The 27,246-nt window shown below is 36.4% G+C and overlaps 1 protein-coding gene across 1 annotated transcript; it reads left to right on the top strand.

Annotated features, from left to right (window-relative positions):
• The first annotated feature begins 6,385 nt into the window (after positions 1 to 6,385).
• On the top strand, positions 6,386 to 25,941 carry S6KL (S6 Kinase Like). Its single transcript, XM_067131814.1, has 10 exons — positions 6,386 to 6,686; positions 8,365 to 8,498; positions 12,148 to 12,271; positions 15,433 to 15,534; positions 17,146 to 17,269; positions 17,895 to 18,002; positions 18,488 to 18,646; positions 21,397 to 21,485; positions 22,234 to 22,446; positions 23,158 to 25,941. The coding sequence occupies exons 1-10, from the start codon at positions 6,558 to 6,560 to the stop codon at positions 24,130 to 24,132; spliced, it is 2,157 nt and encodes a 718-aa protein (XP_066987915.1). The 5' UTR covers positions 6,386 to 6,557; the 3' UTR covers positions 24,133 to 25,941.
• Positions 25,942 to 27,246: the final 1,305 nt, after the last annotated feature.

The raw sequence follows: 27,246 nt of genomic DNA on the forward strand, positions 1-27,246 counted from the left end.
TAGTCCTACAAATACGTTTATTTTCGGGGCGTACTTGTATCATACAAACCCTATACAGGAACATACGCGTGCGTATGTCAAGCACGCGCACAAACACACAAACACGCAAGAACTCCATTCAAGCCTTCCGATCAATTGGCTCCATCGTCTGGGAGACACAGGTAACATTGAAGATGAACATCTCGTATGGAGGGCGGGAGACCTAACACCCCTCTCTCCCCCTTCCCCCCTACCACAAGGACACACCCATCCATCCACCCACCAACCAAAGATAGACCCCTTCCGAATCCCTCATTCCCTCCCCCTCCCACCATTATCCACAGGTTAACGTAGCACAGAGGTTACCCCTTTGAAGGGAGCCCTCCCCCCCTTTATTGTGACGTCACTCCTAGTCTTACCTCAGGATGTGTTTGTTTGTAAGGAAGGGTATGTTTTCAACATCGTTTGTCCGCCTGTTTGTTTGTTTGTGTGTAGGTTAACAAGACATTTTGAAAAGTTAAGTATACCTTAGTTTAACCAGACCACTGAGCTGGTTAACAGCTCTCCTAGGGCTGGCCCGAAGGATTAGACTTATTTGACGTGGCTAAGAACCAATTGGTTACCTAGCAACGGGACCTACAGCTTATTGTGGAATGTGAACCACATTACACCGAGAAACGAATTTCTATCACCAGAAATAAATTCCTCTAATTCTTCGTTGGCCGGCCGGAGACTCGAACTCGGGCCTAGCAGAGTTAAAATGAGGATAATAACTGGCGAAACTTTGCAATTCTAACAAGAAGGTTCCTTCTCAAGATGATCGAATTTTGGGAGAAACCCTCACTTTTCTCTGTTACTCTATCTCTCCAAAAATTCTTCATCTCGAGAAGGTCACCTAATGAATATATCGAACAAATTTCATCAGAATCCATTCATCCATTCTGAAGACATTCGGTCTAAAACACACACCCATACAAATAGGGAGTTTTGGCCATTTTGTACTCTTTGACCCTATACGTGAACCCACATTTAGCGCCAAGGAATTTTGTGACCTTTCTTCCCACCATTGCAAGGTGCAAGGTAGCTTAGTGGTGCAGCATTCTGTTCATGTTTGCTAGCTCCATGGATCGCCTTGAGAGATCAAAGCACAGAACAGATGTGACGATTAGCTTATGCCTCAAATTCACCTCGTAAAAAAAAAAAAACAAGGGTATAAATAAATTATTATTATTATTATTATTATTATTATTATTATTATTATTATTATTATTATTATTATTATTATTATTCAGTAGATGAAACCTATTCATATGGAACAAGCCCACCACAGGGGCCATTGACTTGAAATTCAAGCTTCCAAAGAATACGGTGTTCATTGGGAAGAAGAGGAAGTAAAGAGAAATACAGGAAGAAGAGATACCACTTATTGAAAAAGAAAGAAAAATAAATAAATTGATAAAAATATATCAATATACAAGAAGAATAGTATTTGCGCAGTAATAGGGTAGTAAAAAAACTATTGTGGCTGTAAAATTTCGTAATGCAAATTAAATAAATACAAAATCCATAATCATTACTTAAAACACACATATATGTATCCGTATTCATTACTAAAAATATATAATATTGTTACTGCGTAAGTCATCTGGAGCCCCAAAAATGCCAATGATGCAACACTTTACTAATGGCATTGTATTAATGATTTTTTAAGATGGGAGAACCATCTTCAGATACCAGCGTGCTTGGAAGGTATTATTATTATTATTATTATTATTATTATTATTATTATTATTATTATTATTATTATTATTATTACTGTCGGCGAGCTTCTAAAGAATTAGTTGACAATATGAGATTGCGGAATGTACTCAAAAGATAACGGTTCCGTTTTTCATGATAGTAATGATAAGATTGCTTGAACAATAAGTACCTCTGTCAATAATAATGATTATGATAATAATTATCTATTCGCATACAAGCCTATGAATCCATTATTCCCCGTTACTTACCATAAAGATGATGATAAATCTCGGTTTGTAGAAAGCGCACGAAGAGAACAAAACCGAGGCAAAATTACTCCATCTTTCCCAGACACTATGGAATACCGGTCGCTTTATCGCGTACGCATTATTTGCGTAGGAATTTAAAGCCGTATTTCCCCAGACAATTGGAGTTATTCCCGAATATGGGCAGGAAAAAAAAACCTGACAGGGTTGCGAGGTCTATATAAAGCTCATTCAAACGGCATCACACGCATGGCAGCGGTCATTTTTTTTTTCTTAACTGAGCAGGCGCAGTTTAAGCTTTACGCTATGACTTTATCAGCCCTCGCTCGGCTCTTTCCGTACGTGATTTTGTTTAATTTTTATTACGTATTTTCTAAGAGCGATGATTCATTTCGTCACCATGGCAACGGGGCGATTGTTGGATGAGAGAGAGAGAAAGAGAGAGAGAGAGAGAGAGAGGCGGGGCGAGCTTCAGAGTTGCCTTCAACGGCGCAGATTTTTCAACTTGAATGCTCGTAGTCCTGATTCTCTATATTTACCATCTACTTTTATTCCATTTCAATTATTCTATCATTACTTTAATTTACTTTCTTTAAACAAACAAAGGAAATACTTGTCTCAATGACATACAGTTTTACAAACGAAACATGACTTTGAAAACCGCAAGGGGGATTGTGATCAATCACCATACACTGTCCCTGATTTTTCTTTGTATTTCGAGTGAATAAACCACAGGAGCAGGTCTACAGTCATTTAAAATAATGAAGTCTAGTCATATGTAATTTGGAATATATATTTTATCGAGAAAAGGTATCATATTTTTTTTCATTTATTTACGGAAAATAAGCACTTCTTTCGCTCATTTGAGTGCCGCCTTCAAGGCAAAGTAGAAGCATGATTCGATGATAGTACACAGAAGTACTATTCCAAATAACTCCCTGCTCTGTTCTTATTCTTGGGTTCTCTACCAATATCGAGTACGGCGTGAATTTATTTTTATCCACAAAATGACATTAAGATAATTTCGTAGCTCGAGCTGAAAAAAAAAATGCTGGATTATTATCCAGCCGAAGCGAGGCTGTTGCCACCCGTCTTTTTTATTTTTTTTTTTAAAGCTCCGCCACGCTTTCGGACGATTTGTTTATTTATTTATGCCCTTGTTTCAATTTTTACTTACTTATTGATTCATATGCCGCTTCGCTTTACACCTGAGGCTACCAGATCCTCTTTTGTACACTGATAGCCAGCGCATTTTGACTCGATCAATAGTCCTTTAAGATTGCGATATTATATTTAATCCACTAGGCCTAAGCTATATTGTGCTAATAGCTAAAACGTTTTCAGTTCATGTAGACATACCCAGTGGTCCTACAGTGAAGTGTGTATTTGTAATATTATCGCAATGGGTTCTATATATACGGTCTCTGTATGTATATATATATATGCAAATAGCATGAGATAGTATTAATTTTTTGCTATAATGACTAGGTAGAGGTCAGGCCTGTTGGTCCAAATCCAGAGGTCCTCGGCAGGCCTCTTACTTCCTCCAACACCCCTGACACCATGTTCCAAGGCATGGTCCTGTACTGGCATAAGGCCAGGTTAATCTAAACCAACAAATAGGTCACCGGGAGAGCTACCGTGAGTTGAATACAGGTGCAAATTTGGTTAAATAAAACATGACTTGATTTTTTAAGTGCCGACGAGTGCGCGTAGGCCCGCTTGTTCCCCAAGGAATGTTAAGCCATACCATAACCTTTCCATTTTCAATAATTATCTAGGACCAGTCGTTAATTATCTACCTTGCTCCTAATTCTTTTCTACCCTCTAGACCTATGTGTGAGTTGAAGAATAAATCACGTCCAGTACAAAGTGTCAACATTTGATGTAACCACAACGATGCCCCTTCTGCTCACAGAATACCGTAAACCCCAACCCTGTTATCTATAGAGAACTACGGGAGATCACTACGATAGTACCATTAATTTCAAACTGCACCCCTCGTCCATGCACGTGTGAAGCGAATCTTCGGGGCGTCTTCAAACATGCAACAGGTCTTGTACGCGACCCTTTCTGCTGCTTGTGACTGTCGGCTGTCGCTGGTCAGTTGAATAATTATGGCGGGGTCGCACGACTTTTTTTTTTTAGGCATCTTCTGGGAGAATTATTTTCTGTATTGGTGGTGGAAACGAGGTTGGCTGGATGAAGATTAAGAGACGGAAAGCTTATGCTCCCTGTTGGGTAAGCGCTTTGTAAATTGAAATAAATTTATGGTAAAACTAAAAGTCACGCACGTTCGTGCTCGCGTGACAGCGCGTACACGAACATGCGTGTTCGTGTTTTGCCAACAGTGCAACGCAAAATGTTGTTGGCTATTCGGTGGCAAGATTCTTTAGTGGAGTTAAAAAAAATAAAATAGAAAGATTTATGAATGACAGATTTTAGATTAGATTAAATGTATATAGACAAAGACTTTTTAATAAGAATCATTAACCTTAAGTGAAAGAATTTAATGGGGTTTAACATAATGTCGAAATTATTGTACAAAATTATTGAGTCACAAAGTATCATTTGGTAATTATAAGAATTAATAAAGACATCAAATGCGCCTTAACATTTCAAAATTAGGATGACAAACAATTTCATAATTATAAATATGAAAAAATGAGATGTGCTAGACAATTAACCATTTTTATAATATTAAAAACGCTACATAAAAATGTGGTTCGATATAAAAAAAAAGAAATATAGCCAATACAGATTACTGCCTACATTAACACAAACCGAAGTGAATATTGCATAACATTCTATGATAGGCCAGTCCTAGGAGAGCTGTTAATCAGCTCAGTGGTCTGGTTAAACTAAGGTATACTTAATTTTATGCTCTTAGAAAATGTCCTAATGAAATCTTAAGAAAACAGTCCGTAGATTATGCAATGGACAAAACTCAGCGTCACTGAACAGAATGACAAAAGAAGAAGAAAGCTGTCTTGAAACCGTTCGTGAATCCTACTCCGGGTCTTGAACTAGTGTTATCGCTTTCAGTATGGCATGTCCTATGCTGAGAACATTCCAACTTTGCTACATTGTTTACCACGTCAGCCACAGGAAACACGGAAGGCTAACCAAGATTTTTGGAAAGTAACTGGACGAGGAAGATTCATGAGCTCATGGAGTAAGTATCTTGATATTTTCTTGCAATGCAGGGGAAATGGGACGGGGTGACCCAGTGTCCATGTTTAGCCCAGGGCCGAAGGTGACAGTCTCAGTTCCCACTTCATGACCCTGTTGCCACTTGCATTAGATTCCTACGGATCTTGCAAGCCTGAACCACCTTTGCTGTTTTGCGAGGTAAAGGGAAGTCACCCTATGCTCAACCATCCACTTTTATCATTGAAATTTGTATTTGTCTGGTAATGTTTACTTCGTTACGCGTTCTGCAGATATAATACGTTTAACACTGGCTTAAACAGAACATGTAGAAATACAATTGTGTGTTTATGAAAATCGACAGACATCTTTAGAGTAACGTCCAACTCGCTGGCCTTATATTTTAATGGCAAAATCTACAGAATGTCTACAAAAGGTCTGGGGGACATTTCATATCTGAACAATAGAGGCTTTTTCTTATTTTCAATGTCGTCGATGGTGGAAGTTAACTCATAATATTTGTGCAATCTATTCACTTCCGCCTATCACAGTCTCACACATATCCGTACGAATCAAGTCTTATCTTCTTTTGATTTTACTCCTAATTACTGTAATGGGCACACAATCTCTTAATTTCGTGTTCCCGAATAAATATAACGTATTACACCAAAGAAATGTAACTTCCGGCAAAAGGTTAATCTAACTGTATCCGTGATATTAACAGTTATGAGGCCTTTTGATTTTACTCCTAATTACTGTAATGGGGACACAATCTCTTAATTTCGTGTTCCCGAATAAATATAATGTATTAAACCAAAGAAATGTAACTTCCGGCAAAAGGTTAATCTAACTGTATCCGTGATATTAACAGTTATGAGGCCTAACACCCAGAATTAGGATGTGCCACAGAAATGAGGGAGCATTCATAAGCAGAACAAAAAACAGAAATGCAAACAGGGCTCAAAATGTTATTATTCTGTGACGTTCTTCACGAACTGCGTTGAAAGGTTTGCAACCTGTCAACCTCGAATAATCACGTCACTGGATGCGTGCCAGTTTTGATGGATTATTTTCCGTCGGAATTATGAAATAAGTCTTATATCCTTCTGATAATGTGTATTGTGTTTGTCTTTATTTATTATGCGTGTTAATGTTCAATATAAGGCCAGCTTTGAAATAAAAATTGAGAATAAAAATAAAATTTAGGCTCGTACTCCCTTTTCATGGTCACATTAATACTTTACTCCGGTAGTGCTCGCTCAGGATGTAAACAAATCGAACGCCAATCGAAGATGGGGTTCGTTTGTGCCGCCTTTCTCTTATGAAATGATGTCGGTTCTAGGCATCAGTGTGTCCTGTGGCGATGTGTGCAACTGAAGGAGGTGATGAAGAAGAAGCCACAAGAAAAACGAGAATGTGGTGATGATGGGCGGAGTGCTGGCCAAGCGACCAGAGCCCGTCGGGGCTGGGGCAGCAGGTGGGGTTGGCACGAACCAGCCACTCCGAAATCGCAGGGGCCTCCCCTTAAGGCACAGACACAGCTTCTCAGAGGTAAATGGGGTCATTTGAAGGGGCGGTGGGAAACAACGCTTGTCATAGGAATTGGGTTTGGGCTGTTTCTTTGTGTTTGTTAATAGACCTAATGGTTTGTTTAGCCTAATCTGGGCCACGGACGGATGAAGTTGGTCTCCCCAGTTTTAGCCTATTATGTTAATTTACTTTTATTTTTGTAAAACTGGAGACTACTGTTGCCCCCCTCTGGTTTGGTAACTAGCAGTTTACGTGTAAAATGGGCGCTGTGTTTAGCCCAGCACCAACCCCGGGGGGATGAATGTAAAAACAAGCATTAAGATGGTAAATACCATAACATGAATAGGAGGCACAAAATTAAACAAAATCATGAACAAAAGGTGTTAATATTCCGGTCGGCGACTGCTGGGAGCCAGGCTGCGGTAGTAGTTTTCAGCTTTACCTGGCATTTGCTAAATTGAAAGGCTTGTAGGTCATGTGGCCACTTTGGCCTTAAGGTTTGGTATTTTTTTTACTTCAATACCAGTTCTTGATACTTACTGGAGATTATTTGCTTTGTTCTTAAGTCTGTTATACATGCTTAATAAAAAAAGTATACCAAATCTGTTGTAAGTTTACTGTTACCAAGATATATCCCATCTTTGGTTTATACCTATAGGGTGGGAGTAAACTTGGAATTCTTGTGAATGTTGCTGTAATAAAGTAAAAATTTACCTATGTTTTTGCCATTAAGTCATCCAATTTTAATTCTTTTTATCCGTGATCAAGCTATAACTGCTATGGGCTATGTTTGTAGGCTAGCTTAATATATATATTGAACTTAAGCTACAAATAACAACTAGGCATAAGGCTAGCATACTTATGCCAGACTAGTCTGTAGCAAAAAGCCTAACTTAACGTCCCTGATTGTCAGTTTGAAAGAGTATTATTTAAATTGTTTTGATGTTTTAAGTTACCTAAACAAAGATAAGCCCACATGTAGCATTGGTAATGGAATTGCCAGGCCTAAGCTATCAGTGATTATATTTTTTATATGAATAAAAGTTTATTGATAATTTTCTGTTGAGTAGAGTACTGTATACAGTATGTAATCACCAGTAATTAGGATTCCATTAGGGTGTAATTTTAAAGAAGAGAAAATTAGATGGTATTCGAAAGTAATATGATTGAAATTTTTTTTTTTTTTTTTGTACATGGTACTTTATATCAGTTTATATTTTACGTAAGTAATGCATATTAACAAGAATTTTTGAAAATGTATGAGATAGGATTGTGGAATACAGCTCATGCCCCATACTTAACAGACAAAGATGTAGACCTTATAATGAACTTAAAAATGGTGACCACAGGACAAAACTCTTGCTCAGTGATCTTTATGTATGTTATATTAGGTTTGACCTGCTAGGTTGTCATCACAGATTGTCGTCTTATCAAGTTCCTTGAAATTTTCATTTTGATTATATCTGCTTGTAGGTTAATACTGATACTGAAGAGTGTGAACACCTGTTTGGGGATCACCACTTTGTCTTGTCTTATCTGTCAGCTTTGTTAACGTTTTGCTTGTTAGAGAAAAATTATTATAATTTTTTGGGGGGGGGAAATGTTTCTTGTCATGTCTTAATTCACATATTTCAGCTTGGATGAACAAGCAGTTGCAAGATTCCTCACCTAACATTCATATATTTTTTCTTTTTAACAGTTCAGCTTGGTAGATGTAGCCACAAACCTGACTCATCGCTTCTCTGTTTTAAGTGGCCTTTCAATCATCTCCTTTGTCTCTGCACCAGCTGCCGAATCTAGTCGACGGCCCTGGTCCAGAGTCTCCAGGAAAAGGTAAGGATTATTTGCTTTTGGTTATATGAGAATTTGACTGGATCAGGTAAAGGAAGTAAAGTGTTCAGTTTGTATGTATGAAACATAAAAATTATTTGAAAATTTTCAGATCTGATTTTTGGAACAGGAAACATTTCAACTCTCTTTAATAAGACTGACCTTACAGTTATTTTGTTAAAAAAATATGTCTAGATGATGGAAAATTCATTGTTATTCTTAGGCAAGTGATCAAACTTTTATTGTATCTATGACTTAGAAATGTGGAGGGACAGACATTTTTTCTTTGACATTTTTTATTAGCAGATAGCTTTTTTGGTCTAGAGGTTTTGTGGATATCCTTGTAAATTTATCTCACCTTATGATAGCAACTGTGTTTTATATTGATAGAACATCGATGGCAGGTACTTTAGCGAGGACTTGCTGTATGTATCATGGAAGGTTAGTGTTCTGGAATTCAGGAATACATATGCAGAAGAAGTAGCAGAAGATTGCACTGCTTAATGACTGAATTTATCTCACAATTAATTGACAACATTTTTTAATATTGGCCTTGAATTCTCATGTGATTGCTTATTGCTTAGTTTTTGCTTTTGCTTTTCACTCTGTGGTTCCTCACTATGATGACATATAGTGAAAACCTCAGTGCTCATTTTACAAATGTTTAATATGTTTACTTAGCTTGTAATACAGGACAAAATATGTTGTTTCTTCAAGAATGCAAACCCTCATCTTTTATTTGGGAGTATTTCCTGTGGTAGCTGAAAAAATCCTATGAAGCTTCATTACAAGGTGGTTCTTTGATGGCCAGGTATTGCTTGCTCACTTGTAGGTAATCCAGTACTTTTTCTTTGGCCACTGTCGTGTCTGTTCTTGCTGACATCATGTTTTTCAAGATAAAAGCAAGGTTATATGAACACTTTACACATGGACAAGATTGAAAATGAGGAAACTTTATGTTGCCCCTACGTAAAGATCCCACTGTTTTTTGATATTTTTATGGATGTAGGAGCTGTAGTCTTCATTTGCCATGTGAGGAATGTGATGGATGGTTGCCTTTGCCATGGGTACACTTTCAGAGGAAATCTGGGAGTACCCAAAAGCATCTGCAGGTTTCATTAAAGGAGGGAATATGCCCTATTTGACATTTAAACCAAGATTCTGTGAACATTCACCAGGGTGGGCTCGGGTGTTGTCTTCATTCCCTCTGGGAGATGATCCCTCCTGGTCTGGAAGGGATCTCTTAGGACCTGAGGGTCCTTCACCTTCACAGAGAGGCACGTATAGTAAATCATTGAGCCTGTGTTTCTTGCAGATAGTGACCAGACAGAAACAATTCAGGCTCAGGTTGTATAGGAGTTTACAGGAGTCATTTTTCTCTTGCTCATTTTTATGACAGAAAATTCCATCTCATGGTGGAACTGGAACAGCGTTATTCAGTTATGTGAGAAAGCAAGCACACACACACACACACCTCTCTTGATTAAATCTAAATAAGTGATAATGGTTTGTGTTCTGATACAAACAGGTATTACTGAGAGATATGTGCTTTTTGTAGATATACAAACCAGGGTCCTCTATAATAATCCCATTTTAGTCATCCACGCATAATTCCTGATACCTAAGGAAGAGTGCTGTGTGACTGACAGGAGAGGGGGGTTACCTCACACTCACCTGCCTACCACAGGTTAACCTCTTTGATGCCAAGCTGGCACCAGGAATACTCCTAAATAAAAAATTGTGGTTTGTATATGTAGGAGAAATGCAAATGATTAAAATTTATTATTTCAGATCCACAGATTTTCCCTAACTTGATAATGAAATACTTAGATTGACAGATTATTGAATTTGAATCTGTCTTGCAAAGTAATATTCAGGTGGTAATGGATTCAAATTGTCTTGATGGGCTTTAGGTTTCAGTTTCATGAACAAAACATTTCTATTGATGGGGTAGCTCTTGCGAGAACCTACCGCAGTGGGAAATAGTGCCATCAGTTCACCTCACATGGTGCACTGTATGCATTAGCTGCGCCCACTTTTTAGCCTTTTACTGTACATCAGTTCCACTTCCTTTCTTCCTTCTTGCTTTCCAGTCACTCCCAGCTCCCTTTTTTCACTGTCTAAAGCCCCAGTGCTTGGCTTTATGCCAAATTATCATAAAAGAACTATATGCTGTATTACAATATTCATACCCCAAAAATGAAAAGGGGATTTGTCACGTTTATAAGTTCTAATTTTGGAAAATATTTCCACGGCCCATATTCCTAGTTATTGAATGTGTACACATTACAGGCTTTGCAATGATATTGGGTAATATGCAGGTTTTAAACTAACATCCTCTGTTAAATACCTTTTATCCAGATATTAAGATGTTGGAATGGGTAAAATGTGGCAGTCATTTGGAGTATAATGTGTTTACCTTGTCACTGAATGATTTTTGCCTCTTTATATTTCCCACATGTTGTGTTTATTAAATTTACTAAAAGCTCTCTCAGAAGGAAAGTAGAAATAGTCCTAGTAGATATAGTCATCCTCTGTGCCCCAGTACATCACAAGGGTGAACCTTTTATTGCATTTATAGGCATACTCTGTAGGATCGCTTATTGCTTTTTTAAAGCTGACTTGACGATGAATAGTTGAATTACATGCTGTTATATGCAAATACAAACTTGTTTTAATTGTTTAGATAAGATGCAATTCATTTTATTCTCTTGTATGTGAACAAACTCTTCCAACCAGCCCTGCTAGATTCAAAATATTGAACAGCCAGAAGTTATTTCTAAAAACATGAGTAGGCAGTAAATAAAATAGCAGGAAGTTATTGAATGTTGTGAGTAATTGATGGAGAATAAAAGGAGGTTTCCACTGGGGTCAGGATCCTTAGCTACTTGTGGTTCAATAACAAGTTTCAAGACTGTGATGTAATTTCTCTGTGTCCAATTTGCACTTTAATCTTCTCGAAAAGGAAGAGAACTGGAATTGCCCAAAAGGAAACTGTGCATGGGGCAAAACTTTGGGAAGATATCACTTACAGTGTGCCTTTTGTGATATACTGTACCTTATTACTTTTCATCGGTTCTCTTTTGTCTCTCCTTATCTGTCCAACTTCTTGAACTTTAACTTTACTCTCTCTTATTTTCTCCTTAATTGAGATCAAGTTCTACCTTGGAACCCAATGGTTTTCTCGGCTTGTGACCTAGAGGTTGTGCTACACTAATTTATATTAATAATTAAGGAGTAAATTTTTTATACCAACATAATTATTCTATGAAAAATGTTTAGTTATTTGACACCACTGTCATGCTGTAGTGTCCCCCCCCTTTTTTTTTTATAGTATACAGCACTCTACTAAATTGTTGCCAATTCCAGTAATTTTTTGTTTTTCTTTCAGGTTTTAAAAAATTCTTCAAGTTATAAGCATCACATACTATCAAAGTGCCAAAAGCACCATACTCTACTTTATTAAGATATTGGAATGTTAGGTGTTTATTATTTAAGTATACCAGCCACAGTGTATTGTTATTACAGTACAGTATCACTGTGTATATAGAACCTATAGAGATTTGGATTAGCTGTTTGGAAACTTTAAAGCATAGTTTTTAAGTTTTTTATTTTTATAAGTTACAGTAATGAAATCTCCCATCCTTTTCAGATGGCACCAGTCAACTCTCGAGAGTGAGTATGCGCACAGCAAGACAGTGTGGCCTGTTGCGCAGACTGAAGCTCTCTTCTTGCCTGAATTTCCTGTTGGCATCAATGAGAAACTGAAACTGATTGTAAGTGTCTCCCTTTTGTGTTTTTAGCTTTTTGTATGAATTGCTGTCGCAGTTTGGGCATGTTTGTTGCTGCTTATCAGCAGCTTCTAAGGGAAAAGTGATGTATGCATGTGGATTTATCTAACCATAGTTTCTATCATTAGATGCAGCTCATCTTGTCATTGTTTTTTACTATTTGCTTTATTACTTATTGATTTTTTTTTATTTTTAAGCCTTGCTAGTTTGTGTTTCGGATCCATTTTGTACTTCCCTTTTCTGTCATCCATTTCACCATAATCTGGATTTTGTTTTAAAATTTTCTTGGCATTTTTTTTTTTTAGAATTTTTTTTTAAGCTGATGAACTCAGGAATGGGTTAGTTATCTTTGAGACAGCTGCTTGATATTTTTTATGTTTTCCTTCAACAACAATACTGTATTCTTTAGTACTCTATGGCTAAAACCTATAACTGTATGGAAAATGACCTCATTGCATGGCTGTTTTGATAAAAATTTTATGCTTACACACACCAAAGAAATTGTGATCCAAAGGAAGTAAGATGGGGATCTCTATTTATGAGAGTGTATTACCTGTTATTAACTACTGCTTTGAGTTTGTAAACATGATTCTAGCATGGTCACTCTGCTTTGATTGGCTATAAGACTTATACTAGACAGTTTTGTACAGACGTTCCTCTGCTTACAAATGAGTTATGTTCCAAACAGCTGATCTCATATTAATTTGTTCGTAAGTCCAACTTGATATATGCCGAGTCAATATGTACAGTACTGTTTGTTTTTTCGTACTAAAACACATTACTAGTACTATACTGTATTTTATAGAGGATTTTATTAATATGAACTAGATATAAAACCTAAATACATTGAACAGTTTATGAGAATAATTATGAGAGGGGGAAAGGCGGTGTGGAATTACAGGGGTGGCGGGTTGTCAACGTCAGTGTCTTTTTTAGGAAGGATTTCTATGGCATTACTTTCTGCATCATTTTCTTTGGGAAGGACTTCTTCGACATCACTTTCTTCTTCATTTGGGCAGGAAGCAGTCAATGGAGGTGGGGAGGCTCTTGAGTTTGAAGGCACTGGTTGGAAGAACTGATCTAAGGAAGTTTGCATTGTTTTTCATTTCTTTTCATCATAAATGATACGATAACACTGGATAGCATCATTGATTGTTGTTGCTACTTTTGAAAATCTCTCAACATTTGGGTCCTGATTCTCAAAAAATAGTCAACGCTTTCTCTATAAGAGAAAACTCCTGGGCCATCAATTTTGTTTCAGACTTCTTTAAATGAACAACATTCTTCTTCTTCTTCTTCTTCTTCTTCTTCTTCTTCTTCTTCTTCTTCTTCTTCTTCTTCTTCTTCTTCTTCTTCTTCTTCTTTCTTCTTCTTCTTCTTCTTCTTCTTCTTCTTCTTCTTCTTCTTCTTCTTCTTCTTCTTCTTCTTCTTCTTTTCTTCTTTCTTCTTCTTCTTCTTCTTCTTCTTCTTCTTCTTCTTCTTCTTCTTCTTCTTCTTCTTCTTCTTCTTCTTCTTCTTCTTCTTCTTCTTCTTCTTCTTCTTCTTCTTCTTCTTCTTCTTCTTCTTCTTCTTCTTCTTCTTCTTTGAATGACCCTCAAACAGCTCTTCAAAGTCCTCTTCCCCTTTTCACTTATGTCAATGAGACTGTTAATGATTTCCTCTGCCTCCTCTTCTTGATTAAATCCTCTGAAGTCATTGATAAACTGTGGGCATAAAGCCTTCCATGTTCCATTCATGTTTGATGTTACTTGCCTCATGCCATGCATCATCAATATTCTCTATACAATTGTAAATGTTGTAATCCTTCCAGAAGTCATGTAAGGCCACACCTTGGTCAGTTTACCTCCTTCAGTGCTTGCCTGTATGTACAGCGAGTGTAATATTTCTTGAAATTTGCTATTACGCCTTGATCCATTGGGTGATTGAGTGAAGTTGTGTTAAGGGGTAAATAAACAATTTTAACGTCTGAATGGAAATCATCTAAGTGCGGTGGGTGACCTGCGGCATTATCCAAAATTAAGAGAATCTTGAAAGGAATCCCATTCTTGGGGCAGTACAGCTTGACTTCAGGAACAAAGTGATCAGAAAACTAGTCTTCAAATATAGCAAGAGTACGGAAGCTTTGATATTGGACGTCCAGATTACTCGTAGAGAACATATTGTGATATTTTTCAGTGCCTGTGGATTTGCTGCATGACACATATAGTTAGCCTATCCTTCACTGCCTGAAATCCTTTCCAGAAAAGGAGTGTCTTGTCAATATTAAGAATTTGCTGAGTGGTATAACCTTCCTTATCAATTATTTCCTTGATGATTATCTTGGGAAATTTTTTGTCAGCTTCTTTTTTGGCGCGCGATTTTTGAAACGATAAAACCATCCATGGCTTGCAGCAAATGTTTCATCTTCAGCACTTTTTCCAGCCTTAGGCTAGCCTTCAAGTCATCGAAAAGATCAGTATGAGGCTAAGCGGTACACATCTTTGTCTCTGGTGTTCCATCCAGATACCTGAAATTTGTTCTATTTCTTCTAACACCCTCCCCCTTCTCTTACTTATATTTATTGACTGCATTGGCACAGCACTCTTTACATGTTCCATAAGTCTATCTTTGTTCTTAAAAATTGTTCCGATAGCTAAGCAATTCATATAATAGCATGTTACCTCAATCATTTTTTCACCACTTTCTAATTTATTTATAATTGCCTCTTTTGTTTCCATTGAGATAGCGTGCCAATTTTTACCACTACCACTATCTTCACTTGCTTTACACTTGCCAGTAGCCATGATAGATAAAGGATGGGCTAGATATTTCACAATAAAATAACAAGAATTACTCAGAGCACAAGAGATCACGTCTTGACTTGAGTAGGCTCAGGAGTCTGGAACCACATACTGGGTAGCAGCAGAAATTGTAATTAAGTCAAGGCACGCAATACAAAATTTGAGCTTAAGGCCGGCAGATGGAGTGCTCCGAAAAAATTTGAATTTACGATCACGGTTGTTTGTATCTCTGAAAGTTTGTAACTTGAAAGTTTGTAAGTAGAGGAACGTCTGTATACAGTTTGGGAAACAAAAATATGAGAGGGTTCTTTTTATGCATATTTTTTTTTTTTTTTTAACCAAAATCCATTTTCTTATCTTTCCCAGTTCATTGGAGAGGTTAGCAGGGGTGCTTTTGGTCAAGTTTTTCATGTCAAGTGTGCCACATCTAACAAAGAATATGCCATGAAAGTGCTTTCAAAATCACAGGTAAAGTTTTGTGCATGGTGTTGTCAGAGGTATTTCATAGTTTTAGTTATAGTATTGAGCTAGTATTGAGCTTTTCCAAGTTTTCAGCATAATACAACATTCACCTTGAATAGCACTGTATCCTAGTGATGTAATAATCGCTAGTTTTTAGTTGTTTTACCTCTTGTAGGTCCCATAAGGTATATTTTGGGAATTAGTAACAACTTGATACTTTATTTTATTAAATCATTCCTTTCTGATAGCCAGAAATTTTTGTACATTGCTATAAACCCTGACGTTCATCAGAAGGCTTCCACTGTAAGTGGAAATTGATAGCAGAAGAATCAAAATTGCTCATGTTTTGATGTAACTACCAGGTAGATGTCTGTGGAGGAGGTAGAAGTTATAATTTTTATCATGTATATTTTAGACTTGTACATTTTTGTGTTGCATTTGTTCTCTTTGTTGGTAACCACCTGTGTGGGTATCAAAGCATAAACACTGTACTGTACAAGCCGAATGTCATTGAAATGGCAGTTATTTTCAATAATATCACCCACAGAGAAGGACTCTTTATTATAATACTTGAATGAGACCACCAAGTCATATTTCAGGACACATATGGCTTAACCAAAGGGTTTTTTCATAACAGTTTGAGACAGTTATAGCAAGGCAGAGTGAGAAGAGACGACATTGGATGAATGGAGTGTAAAATGCAGAAAGCAGTGTGGTTTGGGGAAAATGGACAATTTAACTACCTGCAGTAATATACATAAACCTCCATAGGTTGTACTGGCCGGTGGGGTGGCCACTACTAGTTATAAAAGAATGACTAGTGGGTGGACATTAGCAAGAGTTTTAATTTGTTCATGATTACTGTTTTCAATCTTGGATTGTAATTCCTCAAAAAATGTAAAAATGTATTCTATTTTAACAATAGGTTTTGAAGAAGCTGTGATGTATCAAGGTACAATTACCTCTTTTCTTATCTAAGAACAAGATTTCAGGATGCTAGTGTGGTAGAGTTCTGAAGAATTTTTTTTAGATACAGTACACAGGTATAGCTTTACATGTAATCTGTTCTTTTGTCACCACAGACTGAATTTGTTTAACCCTAATGCAGTATTAACCTTACTGAAATGGGTCAGAAATGTAAAAAAAAGCTCAGCTGTTCCCTAATGATATGTAGTTACACCACAAAATGAACAATTTTAGCTTGTGCTGGCTATTTTCAACCTAAATTGGAAGTTTAAACACGTGTATAACAGTAGTTTTTCATTTATTAAAGTATTAAAATTATCTAACTCTATTTTTGGAAACAGGCTAATCAATTATTCATTAAGGAGTGATTTTTTAAACCGTAGCTTGTAGAATTTGGTAGGACCAAAAGATACCAAGTAGACTTTGGAGTCCTTATGTATTGCGAGCAAATGTTTCATACATCCTCAACTGGACATACATACATGTAGATGGCTTGTAACACTAGCACTTGCAACTAACATGATTTTCCAATGAACCAACTTCCTTTGAGTTGTATAGATCTTGATTGGTACAGTAATGTATTCTTTAGGTGTCATTCCTCTGTTGTATCTCACACTGTCAAGTATCTTTTTAATGAATATCATTTCACAGGTATGTAGTTTAGATGCTGTAGGACAAGTAAAACAGGAAGTGATGATTCAACATGTATGCAGTCATCACCCTTTCATCACTCCACTGATTCACTACTGGCAGACACGCAAACTTCTGCTTGTCAGTGAGTACCAGAAGTTATGGTGTAATATTTTTAAGGAGTTATGGTTGTCAGAAGATAGATTTATTCGGTAAAACCGGAGACTACCACTGCGGCCTGGTTCCTGCCAGTCACTGAACGGGATATTTACTTCCTTTTATTTGCTTTTGTTTATGTTTATGCTATGTAATGTCTTTTGTTTATGTTTTGATGTTCATCCTCAGAGGGCTGGTACTAAATATGGCTCCCATTTTTCGCTTAAACTGGTAGTTACCAAACCCAAGTGGCACGGTGATAGTCTTCAGTTTTACTATCGTTTTACCTGATTTTGCTGTTGAGTGCTATTGAGAATATTCATCTTTCTCTGTCATATTTATATAGAAACATTGTTTTTGTAAAGTGGGTAGGAGTTAGAGGAAAATACTTTTTAAAGAATTAATTTATTTTTTGGTATTGATTTTGGATGCATTACAACAACCAACAGGTGAAAGTTCTTTATGTTTTGTATGGGCACATTTTTTTAAAATGGCTAGAATTCAGAAGAAAATTCTCTGAAATTTTTGCAGTTTTTGAGTTTAATCTTTTTATAATAACTTTCAAACACAAGAAATGTCATTTCATTTAGATGACTTTCCGTACTTCTTATCAGTGACAGAATTTGTTGGCTATGGGGAACTTCAGCAACTGTGGAGGTCTCTGGGCCGTCTGCCGGAAACTCTGGTTAAGATATACTTAGCACAGATCGCACTCGCACTTGGTAAGATCTCATTGCACTAGTAAGAGTTTTTGTGGTTTTGTCATAGATACTTATTAGAATGATAATCACTTGCGTTTTGTTACAGGGTGTAGACTTATTGTAATATTTTCATCTGAGCAGAATGCTTTAGAATTTGAAAACTTGTGTGTAAAATGAAAGAAATGGTTGTTTAAAAAGGCTTGGTATGTAATGAAAAATTGGAAAACCCAAGTACTGTATTCTTTTGCCACATAGTTTATTGTTTTACTTTAATGTGCTTTATTATTTTCTGACCTAAAGCTGCAAGATGGTACCAAGCTTCCAGTATATCTTATATTTATTTTTGGACGATAATTTACAGATTACTGAGTTAAGATTGATAAAAATTGTTTCAGGGTACTGTATTTTTTTTATACTAAGAAGCCACCTAAATTGTTTTTAAGTTTTTAGGGTTGTAAAATGAAATTCCTTGACTGTGAGGTGTAGCAGTTGTATTGCCTTTCCAGATTTCCTTCATAATGCTGGGATTATCTATAGAGATCTGAAGATGGAGAACATTTTGTTGGATGTTGATGGTCACATCAAGATCATTGACTTTGGATTGGCAAAATGGTTGAGTTACGGTGGAAGAACTGGAACTATATGTGGAACCTTGCAGTTTATGGGCAAGTATTTCCAAAGTGCTGAAGTTCTGATTTTGATAAGTTTTAAAGACCTCTTTATTTAAATTTTCTCTCTTTCTCTGCAGGCTGAGTTCCCTTTGGAGCCCTTTTGGGTTTATTGTCTGTTGATTCTGTCCATAAGGGTTTTCAGCTGAAGATTTAAAGAAAGAAAGAGTATTGAAATATATGCCATGGTTTTAAAAATGTACATATATACAATATGTGCTGTATTGTAAATACTTTGTAATATAGTTATTCAACAAGGTTCCTCTTGAAGTAATTGAAACAGATCCAGCGCAGGAGTGAGCTCCTTAGTCATCAAAAGGTCTCGTCCATGACGTGGGACTGATCTCCTCAGTCGTCATTCTTTTAGTTCTAGTTAGGCAGCTTGTAACTGATAATGCATTTCCATTGCCATTTTAAGGAGCTTTTGTGTATATTTTAGTGACAAATGGCAACATTTCATTTCCAGCTTACAGGATAATCTCAGGACAAGGACTAGCTTCAGTAACCATCAAAATGCCACAGAGTAAGGAGGGTTCTCTCGATGATCAAGTAACACAGAGGCTTTTATTTGGAAATGACAATGATAGTAGTAGACCGAAACTATCAGATAGTTTTGATAGTGACAGCAGTGAATATGGTGATACTTATTATATATATAGTGGTTATAGACAAGCCTACCTTAGACAGTGTTTTGACTTTGGCATTTATCAGAGATGATCATGAATCAGAGGGCAGGACAGAGGAAAAATCAAATTTATCAAGTACCAGGGGTGGTGGGAGTAAACAAAGAAAACTTGATAAAGTTTGCAAATGGAAGACCTTTGGAGATTCAGTTCATAAAAAAATTTGTGCTCTGAAACTTCAATTGGAGATAATAAATTCACATATTCTGCAGAATACTATTTTTTTTTTTTTTGTGAGGTTTTACCAGATGAAATTTTTGGCCAAGAGCAAACATTCAAGGTTTGTAATAAAGATTTTCAAACTGAATAACAAGAATGGTGTTACATTACTCCATGGTTTGAGATGTATCATACTGAAATGAATCATCAATAAAAGCTACATAATTCAATATTTGAATAACTACGTACATATCATATGCATATTTTATCACTCTACTATAATAAAACATTATACAGTAATAACATAATAGTACAGTGTAATATAACAGTAATGAAAAGAACAAAGACTCTAAGTACAAATATAAAAGGGAGAAAATTAGTCATGTAAACGATTAGCAGGACACTGGTCTCATCAATAGCAGTAATAACAGGCTTGCAGCACAAGGGCTAATTTGGGTAGCTTGTGAGATTCAAACCATTCAAACTAAATTTTGTGATGTAATATCTTTTCTAGAATGGTATGATCATGAGGATGAAAAAGCCAAGGAAGGATTTTTTAATCCTCATAGGGGCCTTCTCTGTCATTTTGCATATGTTAAATTCACATAATGCAGCAAGTATTGGTCCTCCCTTCATTAATCTGATTTTCTTCTTATGAAGTTGCTGGAGAAAGTCAGTACATTCCAACATCTTAAGACCGGGAACCTTGGGACCAGGCCACTGTCGGACCACAGAAAATCCCGGAATGTAGAATACACCCCTAAAAACTGAAGGCCCTATGTAAACATGGTCTTGCAAGCTAATTCCACAAACAAATAGCCGAGTTGCCGACTTAGCCTACTACTGCACTTTGCTAAGTTTCGGTACCACTTTTTATGATTTTATTGCTTATATATTTTCACTTTTATCATTTTATAACTTCATTCTATACAGTATAATTTTCTTGTAAAATTGTGTACTTTATTTAACACATTTAGCCTACATTCCCAAGTTAGCGTAACCATAAGTCAACAGCTTAACTTTTCTCAGAATCTGCAGAATGTTATCGGTGACTTTCGTCTCTTAAATTTGCTATCTTCATAATTATCACTATTAGTTTCTTCATCATATATTTTGATTGTAGAGGATAATGTAATGACAAAAATAAAGAATGAGTTTCGGCGATCACTCAGTGAATTTGACACTTCGCCATCAAAAAGTAAACAAAGCACACTGCCATCAGTTGAGGAAAATGAACACTAAACATTTGCTAATGGGAGGGAAAGGATAGGAACATTTTCTAGCATTGATAAAGATTTATGCTTGCACTTCTTACCTCTACCATCATCTGATCTCATGAGTGGCATATTGATTGGGTAAATATACAGCTGTATAAAAGAAATTATCAAAACTGTATCACCTATAAGTCTCTCAAGCACTCTTAAGAGTAAGGAATTCGTGCTTTGCCAAATATCTCTCTGTTTTGATTAATAGTTTTCACTTGGTAGAGCCTTCTCAAGTGGAATCTTTGAAAAAATATATTTATTAATTTAAAGTTAATATCGAAAACATATATGACTTTACACATTTTCATTACTAACAGTTATTTTCATAACAAAAGAGATATGGCATAATTTTTGCTGTCGGGAAGTTGTAAACAATGTGTGGCGCTGCCCTTGAGGCTGCTCAAGGAACTAATGGCAGCTGATTCAAAGTCGGGCCATACCACGGGGGTTCCCGGACCACAGAATGCCGGTTTTAAGAGGAGGTTTGACTGTATTACTCTTCTGGCTTCAACTTTACTCTTATAGGTTTTTATTATGGCAGTACAAAGACATTTTACTTTTTTTTTTTTTACTTTGCAAAGTGGAGCCTGTTTTCATTTATTGTGCCATGCAAATACTACATGGATTTATTTTCTTTCAGCACCAGAAATTTTACGAGGGGAAGAGTATAATCACAGTGTTGACTGGTGGTCTCTTGGCATAATAGTCTTCAGCCTTCTAACAGGACAGGTACAGGTCTCTATTTATACTGGAAAACTGGAATGGTCTTCCTTGGAATGTTTGAGATTCTGATGCTTAAAATGTTCAGTTGGTGGTAGTACTTTAAAGCATTATTGTCCATTTGAATGTATCTACATCATTTTTTTTTTTCATTTTATAAATAAGTACTGTACAGTATTGTCTTATGTTGAAACTTGCTTTACAAGTTAAGTGTCCTTGCAGGCTAGTCTGAAATCAATAACATTATCATCAGCTTTGCAAAAAAAATGTAGACATGACTGAATTGTTTTTGCTTTTATAAAATATGACAGTAATTATAGAAAATTTAGAGCAATTTTAAATTTGCTGTACAGTATTTTAGTTTTTTATTTATTTTAGTAAAGCTTTAACCCACTTCCTGGTCCTTAGTCATAGTCTTCATATATTGATATATTTTGCCAACTTGACCCCTTTCTGTATGGCCGTGTAATGTAGTAAAGTACAGCATTGTAATTTATCATAAGTGGTTTATATACTAATATATTGCTCTCTTCTGCTCTTCTAATCTTCTTCTGCCCTTTTAATTTTGATTTATATTTCTTTACTTTCCTAAATCTTATATTATTTGACCTCATGTGTCACTTACACATTTGTCATTTATAAGTACAGTATAACTAGGAGTATTGGAAAGATTTTCTGCGGTGTATATGATAGCATTAGTTACAGGAGTTATCAAATCAATTCTTGTGATTAATTAGGTTGTCTGTATGAATTTCAGTACCCTGTAAGTGGCTACGATGACCACATAACAATGAGCCTGGCTGTGTCTAAGTGTGATTACGAGCCCCCAGACTGTGCGTCCGAACCCATGAAGTCTGTGATTAGGAGTCTCCTCCACAGGGATCCTAACCTCCGTATACATTCCTTTTATCAGCTGCAGCGTGAAGAACTCTTCAAAGATTTTGATTTTGATGACGTCAAAGATAAAAAGGTAAAGTTTGACCACTACTTATTGTTTAGCGGTCCCATCAATTTGAATGCCTTTTCCTTTTCATACTTTCCACCACACACACACACACACATCATATTTTTTGTCTTCCATCTCACTTTCCAACCTCCCCTGACAATTGTTGCCTAGTGCAACTGTGAGGTTTCCCTTCTGGTACACCCTTAAAAGCATTTTACTGTCAGTTTCCCTTTCAGAGCTGAATGACTTCATAGGTTCCAGCTCGTGGCCTTTGGCCTAAATTTGATATTCCTTTCCATTCCACTCCTATCATAAGTCAGAGGTTTTCATATCAAGGAAAATTCAAATTGACTTTACATGGAAAATTGCAGTTTCCATTATTCAAGTCAAATTTCAGAATTATTTTGGGCCAAGATTTTTAAGCATCACAGTTCATAAAGATTTGTAAGATTGCTAAGTCTGGAAATTTCTTGTATCTGTAGGGGACATCCAGGCTCTTGAAATAAAATTATATGGATACATTTTCTTTTGATTTTGAGATAGGATACTTCTCATAGAATGAAGTCTGTTTAAATGTAGTGCATTTATCTCTACATATTAAAATGAGATATCTTTTGTTCATTTCATAGAAATTCATGTTGCCTTGGATTATTTTTAAGTGCAAAATAAAAAGTTTCTAAGTCTAATCCATAATGTATACATATACCATACTGTATTCATGATTGATTTTTTCAGATTTCCCCAAGAAAGATTCTTGAGGAGTACATTGAAAGTAAAAATCGACGGAGCTTCCATGAATTCACTGGTTTAACTAGTACTCCCAAGAAGGTGGTGAGTGGCTTAAGTGATGAAACAAACTTTGGGGACAGCGCTGTGACGAGATCTCCAACAGCCTCGTATCTCAAGCCACCCAGTAAGGACCAAAGTTGCTGGAGACCAGGTCAGCGCTCAGCCAGCTCTCCATTGTTACATCCTGGGAGGCTGGGTCACCATGACACGCTTGTGAAGAGTGTTTCTGCTAGTGGACACAATGGTGCTGCAGTGCCCATTCTCCAGAGTCCGCTATTACGGTTAGCCAGAGGTCAGGGAGGGGTACCTCCTCGTCGCGTTCGCTCTCAAGGAGCAGTCAGTGCCAGTGCATTGCCTACAGCAGTATCCCCATTGCTAGTTAATGTAAGGGGCCAGAGACGGGCCAGAGGTGTGGTGTGTGAAGAGGACGAGCCAGCCAGTAGTGGTGCAGCTGCTGCTGCAGCAGCAGCAGCTGCGGATAATGTTGCTACGAGTGTCATTAGTGGTATGAATGGTGTGTACAAGAAATGTGCTAGTGATGAGTATCTCAGTGGTCAAAGAAATGGCAAAGAAGGTGAAGCGTCTATGCGCCGGTCTCGCACTAGCAACACAGGCGCTCACAAATCACGGCCTGAATCATCGCAGCAGGCAGACACTTTCCTCGAACAGTGTGAAAATTTAAAAGAAGAATTTTTCTGTGATTTGGTTACAAGTACACCCAAAAAAAGTAGTTTCAATAGTACTGGAAATATGCGGCATAGCTATCACCAAGCTGTGAGTTCTGAACGGCAGATTGGCAAGAATAATTTTATTAATGGTGCTTTGTTATTGAATAACAATAATTTCAGTCCTCTAGATGAGAATGACTTCGATGAAACTTTTGATAATTTCCCGTGGATAAGTGAGTCGCTCGATCAATAAGTTTAACTTTTAATTATGTGGAGTTTATGTTCTGAAGTGGTTCTTCTTTGAGAAGAGGTATTGAAAATGTATTTTTTGTCAAAATATCGCTAAATTGAATTTGATTTGCTTTCAGATCTACATGATATTTGAGAAACTAGGCAGCATAATTCTGATTTGTTCATATGGTGGTTGTCTGGCTGAGTCTGAGATTAGTTATCCACAGCAGATGATCATTATTTTCAGTTGCTATTAGCAACATCGAATTAGACCAAAGATGATTATTTGTAAGATTTAGTTTTTGTGGGCCGTGGCTGTTTGGACCATATTTCTGTTGTTTTATGAATCTCATCAGAGGATCACATGGTAGATGGTGGGAGGGTTCTTGTTAGGATTGAAAGCAGTGGTCGGTTTGTCACAAAAAGGTAGTTTTTAATTTTTTTTTTTCAGTTTCGTATGTGTGCAGCACACCAAAATGATCATATGTAAAACAAGGTGAAGGAAGACTTGCCTCTTGGTTTTCCCACAGGAATTGCATGCCACACTTACCATGAGTATGACTTCATTTCTTTCCACAGAAGAAATCCTCTCAGCTGGCTTTGAAACACACCTAAGCTTACAGCCGATAAAGCTGAGGACGACCCCATTCTTCCAACGCAAAATTAGTTTCAGTGGAAGATGACTAAAGTGACTTAGTAAGGTTTTGTGACCCTTAGCGGTAGGTACTGAGTAATTTTGAATATATAGAGTTCTCATAGTTATAATAGATAGTAACTGGGTAGTGACTGATAAAAAAATTTTGGGTACTAAATTATGAAAAAGTCTTGTTTACTATTTTAAAAAATATATATGGGCTGGAAAGGTGTACATAACAAAAATTGTGTTTGAATTATATTATACTGGGAAAGCCATTGAAGGGAAAGTGCCAAATATAGTGATTTTTAGTGTCATAACCTCTTGGGTTTCTGCCATTTCAAGGGAGGGTCAGAAAGATGTAGTCTAGTAATGCCATTGCATGTGCCATCATATTTAATGGAGAGAACATACGGACAAAAATTTATTATGTAAAATTGGTTAATATCAACAGTACCATGCAATCCCATTAGAATTTTTGTAAATAGATTACAAATCTGATTACATAACTAAAGAATTTAATATACCTTTGACATTTGTTAGGAAATTTATAATTTCTTGTTATGAAGTCCATTTAGCCTTAAGATTTACAATTTAGGTAGATAATTTCCCCCTTCCATTCATACTGCCCCGTCCCCTTCTTTTGACTAAAGTTGTACAGTATTGCCTTTTCTTTTTTTTTTGGCGACTGGATGAGCAAGGCCTGCATTTGTCCTATTTTTCTCTTAATCTTATGAATAGGATTTAGAAGAGCAAAGTGACAACAGAAAAAACCCCTGATGATCCAATTCATGTTTGCAGAGAAACCAAGTTAACAAATAGATTTAAACATAAACAGTGAATGTCAAGTTTTTAAACAAATCTGGTTAGTTGTATCTTACGATTTAATCATTAACTTGGACAAATATCTCAGGCCAGCATTATGGCTGTTGAGATTTTGTCTCAGTGGTCTGTTTAAATTACCAAATCACGATAAAGTAACAAGAATATTCTTGTATTTTTATGTCATCCATTCATTTGCATAATAATAAAAAGGCATAATACTTAATTAAAACTCATTCACAGTGCTATTATAAACATTAGTAAAGAATAATCTTTGGAGGTTTCTTAATTCTTTACTTCACACAGGCATAACCACTGAGGTATGAGTTCAACTAGAAACTTGTCCAGGCTGTACTTAACGTGATGTATTTGAGATTGCAAATGTTAATGTTTGCAAACCACTCAACCTTGCTCTAGAAATTGCAGATACTCTAGACTGTTTGGATAACTTAACAACTTAGACAGATGTAGTGCTTATGATGTAGCAGACCCACACGTACTTGTATTATGAGTGGATTTTATGAATGGTATTCCTTAGGCTGTTAGAGTGGCTGACACCTCCGGCAGAATATATTGCGTTGCGTATGTTAATTATAACATTCCAGTGTTGACAATTTGAAGTACTGAAGGTTTAGATTTTAAATGCTAAGATCAAGTTAAAGCAAGGTATGAGCTGTATTTATGGAAGATATCTTGAAAATGACCCTTTTTCTTTATTCCATTTATATATGGAAGGCATTTATGACAGTCAGCTATTTATTGAAAAATATTTCTGTTATTTTTCCTTGAGGGACAGTTATTTCATTGAGGGGAGTCAAGCTTTTTCAACATAATAGTTTTGGTACTTAGGTTTGACTATAACTTAATTATTCAGACTTTTTCATAAGCAATATGCTGTTAATTGGTTTGTTTTAAAATTTATGTAATAAACTTTGTAAAATGTAGAAGTCTATGATAAAATTCTTAAATCCAATTGTAGTGGAAAATATTTTAACTTCAACAATTGTTTTGGAATAAATCTGCAGAGGACCTTTTGTTGTGACCAAAGAAATTCTTTAATGGCTAATTGTGTGAAGAAGACTGGAATTTATTGACTTGTTTTTTCTTTTTGGTTGAAGAGGACTTTTTTCCAGTGGGCCTTTCATTACTTTGGTATTTAGACATGTTTCATGCTTTTTCCCTATAACTTTGGTATTATGGTATCCACTATCCTTTACTGTGTACAGTAAACCCCCCGTATTCTTGGGGGATGCCTACCGCACCCCCCCCCCGCAAATAGCTAAAATCCGCAAATACTTAAAACCCCTCTAAAAACACTTAGAACTGCCTATTTTGATAGTTCAAACACAAGAAGAACCCTCTAAAAATGCTTATACCTGAGTATTTTAGTAGTTTTTTCACAAAAAGTGCATTTAGTCATGAAAATGATCTGAAAATACAGTAATTAGTGAATATTTCTCAGTGAAAAATACCGCGAATGGGCAAATTTTCCGCGAATAATGGGTAGATACGTTCCACAGAAATCCGCGAATACGCGAGTCCGCAAATCATGGGAACACGAATACGGGGGTTTACTGTACTCTGTGTGTTAGAGATTTTGTTCTGTAAGTGGATGCAAGAAACTATCCAAGAAGGATAATTCTTTCTGTTGAGACGTCATTGAAGTGTGGGTAAAAGCTT

This window comes from Macrobrachium rosenbergii, chromosome 30 (assembly GCF_040412425.1).
Source record: "Macrobrachium rosenbergii isolate ZJJX-2024 chromosome 30, ASM4041242v1, whole genome shotgun sequence".
NCBI classification, from domain to species: domain Eukaryota; kingdom Metazoa; phylum Arthropoda; class Malacostraca; order Decapoda; family Palaemonidae; genus Macrobrachium; species Macrobrachium rosenbergii.

Excerpts from the sequence above, each read along its gene's own strand:
- S6KL (XM_067131814.1), top strand. The coding sequence starts at position 6,558 with ATGATGGGCGGAGTGCTGGCCAAGCGACCAGAGCCCGTCGGGGCTGGG. Across the intron at positions 12,272-15,432 it reads ATGAGAAACTGAAACTGATT|TTCATTGGAGAGGTTAGCAG; the intron begins GTAAGTGTCTCC and ends TATCTTTCCCAG. Across the intron at positions 18,647-21,396 it reads TGGAACCTTGCAGTTTATGG|CACCAGAAATTTTACGAGGG; the intron begins GCAAGTATTTCC and ends ATTTTCTTTCAG.